This window comes from Triticum aestivum, chromosome 3A, assembly GCF_018294505.1.
Source record: "Triticum aestivum cultivar Chinese Spring chromosome 3A, IWGSC CS RefSeq v2.1, whole genome shotgun sequence".
In the NCBI taxonomy this organism is placed as follows: domain Eukaryota; kingdom Viridiplantae; phylum Streptophyta; class Magnoliopsida; order Poales; family Poaceae; genus Triticum; species Triticum aestivum.
Window position 1 is genome coordinate 589,057,872 of NC_057800.1, and position 6,502 is coordinate 589,064,373.

The 6,502-nt window shown below is 41.7% G+C and overlaps 1 protein-coding gene across 1 annotated transcript; it reads right to left on the bottom strand.

Annotated features, from left to right (window-relative positions):
• Positions 1-646: 646 nt before the first annotated feature.
• Positions 647-5,762, bottom strand: LOC123062418 (uncharacterized). Its single transcript, XM_044485919.1, has 8 exons — positions 5,404-5,762; positions 4,469-4,613; positions 4,243-4,393; positions 4,034-4,159; positions 3,873-3,953; positions 2,123-2,315; positions 1,760-2,030; positions 647-1,202 (listed from the first exon to the last, which is right to left on the bottom strand). Exons 1-8 carry the CDS (start codon positions 5,578-5,580, stop codon positions 997-999), a joined length of 1,350 nt encoding a protein of 449 aa, XP_044341854.1. The 5' UTR covers positions 5,581-5,762; the 3' UTR covers positions 647-996.
• Positions 5,763-6,502: the final 740 nt, after the last annotated feature.

The window sequence follows — 6,502 nt, forward strand, 5'->3', positions numbered from 1 at the left end:
TTTTCTCAAGAGAAATCTCTAGTGAAAACTATGGCCCGGGATCTATTTTCTATCATATATTAAAACCAAAAATACCTTGCCGCGATTTTATTTTATTTATTTTATTTTGTGTTTTAGTTAGATCTATTTATTAAATCTCGTACAATTTAATCTATCTCAATACCGTTGAGGGATTGACAATCCCTTTACATGTTGGGTTGCAAGTATTTATTGTTTGTATACACGTGCTATTTACATAGTGTTACTTGATCCTATTAGATTGATAATCTTGATTTTATAACTGAGAGAAATACTTACCTCTGTTAAGCCCTTCAATGACACCAGATCAAACATCGCCGAGGTACAGAGAGATCTTATTGGAGCACGACATCGTCGCCGCCACCTTAGTGTACGCCGCCACAAAAACAAAACCTAAGAAAAAGAAAAGAAATCAGACAGGTCCTCGCTCCTCTTTCTGCTGCCAAGGCCATCGGACAGGAAGAGAAGGCGGTGGCACGGATTAGACCTTTGGGCGGCAGCTAGGGTTAGGGACAGGAGGTGCTCAAAACAATGCCAACATTTTCTTAGGGCATTCTGTAGACCTTTGGTATCATCACATATAACAAGTAATGTTAAAGAGGAATTCACAAAAATTGCACATCGAACAGCACTCCAAAATCAGAATCGGATAAATAGCTTAAAGGTCAATAATGCTTACATGCGATACACCCGAAACCTTCCCTCTTCGATGCCCCTATGATAAGCATCTCCTAAAGCTACACAGATCCCCCAAAAAACACATGACAAATGTCAACTCGGCAGCTGATAAATAGCTAAGAGGCTGGCGATGGATGAGCTACAGTACTATACACAAACATTCCCAACATGAAGGCCCATGCGGCGAAAGATACCCACGGCTAGGTCAGGCTGCCCACTAAACTGGTGCCACTACAAGCTAAATATACTAACGAGGATCCCCTGATGCCTGATGTAACCTGCCTGCACTGGACCAAGCTGTTAATTTGACCACACATGGATGAGGCCTTGATGGTTGCCGGTGATGATCTCCTCACGCTCTTCATCGTAGTACAGAGATGTGATGTCGCCGAGGGCCTCTAGAGGCGTACACAGGAACTTCGACGACTTCTGTTTGCACAGGTTCCCTGCCTTTATCTTGGCCATGCATTTCCCAGTCAATATATCGCTGATGTTTATAGAGCAGGCTGCACAAGGATGCAAAGTACAAATAAGATCATGCAGGGATAGATACATCATCCCCATGTATCTAAGGCAGCAAGTTAGAGCAGATTTTCTTCGAGCATACATTTGAAAACATGACTTCAAAACAAAAAGGCACATTAGGCAACGTGCGCATCCATCAACATGCTTCCTGACACATCTTTCTTACTAAGTAGAGAATCTATGGAAAGCATCACACGCAAAATCAAGTGATTACCAGCTACTCGAAATAAACACCTATTCTGGCGTTTGTATTGACTTTTAAAACGGAGAGATAAAACTTTGGTGACACACACTTGATCAGCACTGAAATTGCATGCATGAATCATCAAACTTATATAAAACTAAAAAGCTCGGGAACACTGCCTCCCGTCAAAGAGAAAACTGACAGTGCTTGCAACTAAGTCTAACATGAGGAGTATAATGGATAAAGGTAAATGCATTGCCAGGAAGGATTAGCAACCATAACAAATCAATTAGCAATTAAACACATCAACATTTCAACAGAACATGTTGAAGCACCAGAAAGTTTAAAGTTTACCATTGTCTTCTGAAGATGGATCATCCGGTTCAGCTTTGCAGTAAGAGATAATTAGGTCTTGGTTGCTAGTTATGTAAATACTGTTTGTATTGCAATCAGGATGCCACAAGAAATGATCCTCAAAGGATGTCACCAGTTCACCACGGAAATTCCAAACTGATACTGATCGATTACGGAAGGTCAGGAACAACTGCATCTCGTACAGAAAAATAAAAGCTGATGGAGTCACAAACTCATTGCTGCTCACTTCTGTTATCTTAGAGTTTGTTACCTGCAGCATTGCACAGAAGTTCGTTACAAATAAGAAATAGAAATTTGGTTTGCTTTATTTCTCACGACCTATAATACAGGCCAAATGCTTACATCAAGAATTTGAAGGTTCTCCCCATCCTGCTTAACTAGAAGCTTTTCATTGAATTGCTCGATGAAATCGATCTTCTTGTTGCGATGAAGAAGATGCCTGAATGACTTCAAGCGCTTACCATCTTCAATAGAAAGAATCTCAAGAGGAATATAGCCCTTTTTTCTAGAGTATATCAATAGCATTATACCAGGGCTGTGAGAAGGAAACAAGAAGCAATAAGTTATAACTAATTTTGTGAGCAATTCCTCGTGAATAGAAATGTGCACAAGAAATAAAACTGAATGTGTCCAACTTCTCTTGAAAGAAAAGAGGTACACTAATCCCATCTTGGAAGTCGCAAAGAAACAATTCTCTCATCCCCACATGCTAACTATTAGCTTCTCCATAAAGCAAACATAATGCACATGTGATGGTCCTTAGATCTTTACGTAATAAATACAGCCACCAGGGCAGTTCAGCAGCATGGCTTTTTTAGAGAAGACAGGAGACTAGAGGAAAAAATTACTCCCTCTGTAAACTAATACAAGATCTTTTAGTGATCTAAAAGATCTTATATTAGCTTACAGAGGGAGTACTTGTTTATTCTTTATTGTTTCCTGTTGAGAGGTAATGCTGGCATCGCTTATATACAGTCCAGCCCCAAACAATGGATAGCTAATGGACATTTGGATGCAATTAGTAGATAACAACCAAACCTAACTTAATTTGGGGAACAAGAAAAGCCATGCATTTGAGTTATCCTCTAAACCGTCCATGATACCGTTTCACGTGGTACAATTCACATGAAAGGTACCCTGTTGCTGCTGCACAAAATAGTGCAAGAGATATGGTATATGCTATGTCAATCGTGGCTTGTAGTGACAATCATTTCTACAAAGAAGCACTAGTGCAACCACACATATTTATCTTGAAACCTCGGTTATCATAACCTACGGGTAGGGATTGAGAATGGCATTTCTAAATGTGCCAACAATATCAAGTTATAACTGTGCCATCTTCTATTGCTGGTTTCATACAAGAGCTCATTTCGAATCAAAGCAGTCATAACTCATAAGTATCTCTTACAAAAGAGGACAACTCACCGTTCAGCCATGAAGTTAGAATCCATTTAGCATTGATTATGATAGTCCTGTTGGGTTGAACTGCTTTTAGATAATTTAAGGTTTCGTTACTGCTTTCTGAGACCTTGGGTGTTTTGTTACTGCTTGCTGAGATAATTGGGTGTTTGGTTACTACTCTTTGCTTCTTTTTCTTAGTTAACTTGCTAAAAAATTTGCGTCCTAGAACATATATGAGATTGAAGGTGAGAGGAGAAACATTGGAACAGAATTGTTGCACATATAATATGGTCTCCAGATTAATATAGAATTCAGACCAATGTACTGTGCAGTCACTACGTGGACTAAGGCCATTGTTTGCCATCACGTTGAATTACGATACTCATGTCTGCCTAACCAGCTTTTGCCTATTTCATTGACTGTTTGGTTAATCAACTTTTGTCTATCTCCACACCTACTTTCTCACCCAGATTATAAAATAAGTTCAGCACAACACAGTTCAGCAACCCCAAATTGAGCGTAAAGGGGTGACTTGTACTTGTACTTCTAATATGAGGAAAAAAAGATGTCAAACAAAAATACTCTGTCAGTATTGCACGAGAACAGCCAGGTGACATAGAAACAAGGACAGGATCATTGCACAATGTGAACAATGTAAATTAGGAAAACAAACAAAGAGAGATTTCCTTACCTGATTTTTATCTCTTGAACATCTTTATCAGATATCGTATACAGAAGTGTGTAATTTTTCAAGTCAAACACCTTGTAAGTACTGTTTCAAATGAGAACACAGAGTCATAATTTGAACAAAGTATATTTTCTTCCTGTTAGAAAGGTAGGTAGTTCAATCACCTGTCTTGAGCAGAGTAAGTCAGCACTTTTCCGTTTACATCATCAAATTCCACGAAACCTGGCCACCTTAACGATTCTGTCTCAAAAAGAGGGAAACCAGCATCTGGCTTTCCACGGCGTATATACCTTGAGAGTAAAATGTTGTTTAGCTATAATATGGCAAAAGTAGAAGGCTAGCGGTGTAACAGGATCATAGGAAGTCAACTCACTCGATTCGAGTTGTCCTGCATCTTAAAGCACTGAAATTTTCAGAACCATAAACTGATACGGTTATAAGAGAGTCATTGTTCTTGTTATAGAACAAACTACGGATGACTTCATCTGGACTTCCATTCAGAAAGCAAATCCGCTGGTTTGTCACTGGAAACAAAGAGAATATAAGGATGGTAGTTTGAACCAGGACCGGTCATTAACAAAAGCTCAAAACAGGCGTACCTCTACTGAACGCAGCACATACTCCCAGCTGTGATAAAGCAAAGATAATATCACGGGCTCCAACTATCTCGATAATTTCAGACCGCTTCCTCAAGTAAGGTAGTAGCGAACTGTTCTCCTTAGGATCATATGTATCAAATTCTTCCTACAAATAAGAATGAGAAAAATAAAACAAATCAAGAATCCTAGATAGCATGTGGCATGTCACTGGCAGATTCACACTGTCAGGCAATTCAACACTCGCTGAGCATTAAGCGCCAAAAACTGAGTGAGTGAACGGTAGCAAACTTCACTGGTCAAGGTTTAATCTCAAAATAGAGTGAGTGAGCAGACTAACTGAATCAGCCATTGAAGTGTAGCTTGTGAAACCTATTCATGACTTCCATGTTCTCATAGTTACCTGAAATGTTATCCTTTTCCAAGACTGGGAAATTGAAATGCCAAAGCGAGGCCTCATGGCCCAAGTTCAAATTTTTTCATCAAATTATATGATGCCCTCCTATACAGACCAAATTATCCCAGTGATGGCCGTTCAAGGCATCGACACATTGGAATACAACACCAAGAAGTAATCCTTTCTCCTATTAGTGTCATCCAATACACTGCTATTGATGTGATTCCAGGATGCACCCTAACAGCTCAGTCAGACAGTTACTTAACCAAAAGTGAAGCTGGCGCACAAGAAAAAGGCTGTACAAACAAGTAGTTCAAAAATCTAAATTTTCTCCTGTTAACTGTTAAGCATGACCGCAGGCCACAGTTCCTCCTCGCCTAGCACTCATAAATCACATCCCTGGTTCCAAACCCTCCCGCAATCCGAAAAAGTAAAGATCTTTAAGCAACCCTCTCCTAAACCCTAAACCACCACCAACCCATGCCAGGCACCGCCAATGACGCCCACAATTGACAGGGAGACACCCGGGCAAAAGGCGTACCTGGAGCTGGATGTTGCGGAACCGCTCCCGCGTGGTGCTGGCGGCGAAGGTGCGCTCGGGGAATGCGGCAATCTCCCGGCGCTGCAGCTTCCGCGCGCTGTTGGAGGACGCATCCGGCCTCGGCCGCTTCTTGGCGGTCACCCTCCGCACGCCGGAAGGCCGAGGCCTCGCCTCCATCTCGAATCACCCTCCGCCGCCCCCGATTCGCCCTCCTCGCCGCCGACGAGGGGTCGCGTCACGCTGAGGCGCCGGTGGGCATCTCGCCGGAGGGGAGGGGAGGGGGGCAGGGGGTTAGGGTTGAGGCGAGCCGGAGCTGGACGCCCCTCGCGGTATCACCGAATGGGTATCCTGGAATCCGAGGTAATTCGGGGGCTTTCCTATAAAAGTCGCCTGTAATAATGAGGGCCTCCGCTCCGTGGAAGGGGGTGTCGGGCTCGGGCGGGGGTAGCCTGGGCCGTGCCGTGTCCATCCAACGGTGGAAAACACGTGCTATCAAACTGCCGAACAGAGGCCATCGTGCGCGGTAAATGCCAATGGAGCCCCAGCTCCCCGAGCTCCAGGAGCTTGGTATTTTGAAGGGAAAAAAATTCAAAAGTGATATTTTAAAATTTAAAAAAATCGAAAAAATCCATGGAAACATATACGGTTTCCACACGAGCATATGAAAAATCATTTGATTTTTACGTATGTGCCTACAAAAAAAAAATTCTGTCTATGAAATACGTTTTTGGCTTTTTTCTATATGCTCTTATAAATAATAGGGAAAATTATGTCTATGACACTATCCATATCAGATATTTGATTCTTGCCACCAAATTTTCTTGAACTATGGATGTGCCACTAACCTTTTGATGGGGTGTTTTCCATGTCTGATGGTTCAACGGCGGCTGGTATAATTCTCAGAAGACGTGATGGGAGTATGATCTTTGCTGCATACCGGTGTTTATTTAATTGCAATGATGCTTTAGAGGCGGAACTTCATGTAACATCTCAAATTTTCAATTTGGAATGTTATACATTAGATCATCATTGCATATCATATTTTATTTTGCATTTTGGTTGATCCTAGAAATTCTACGCAACTCAAGGACCCACGCAG

Excerpts from the sequence above, each read along its gene's own strand:
- LOC123062418 (XM_044485919.1), bottom strand. The coding sequence starts at position 5,580 with ATGGAGGCGAGGCCTCGGCCTTCCGGCGTGCGGAGGGTGACCGCCAAG. Across the intron at positions 4,614-5,403 it reads TCCGCAACATCCAGCTCCAG|GAAGAATTTGATACATATGA; the intron begins GTACGCCTTTTG and ends TCTTATTTGTAG. Across the intron at positions 3,954-4,033 it reads ACTTACTCTGCTCAAGACAG|TACTTACAAGGTGTTTGACT; the intron begins GTGATTGAACTA and ends CATTTGAAACAG.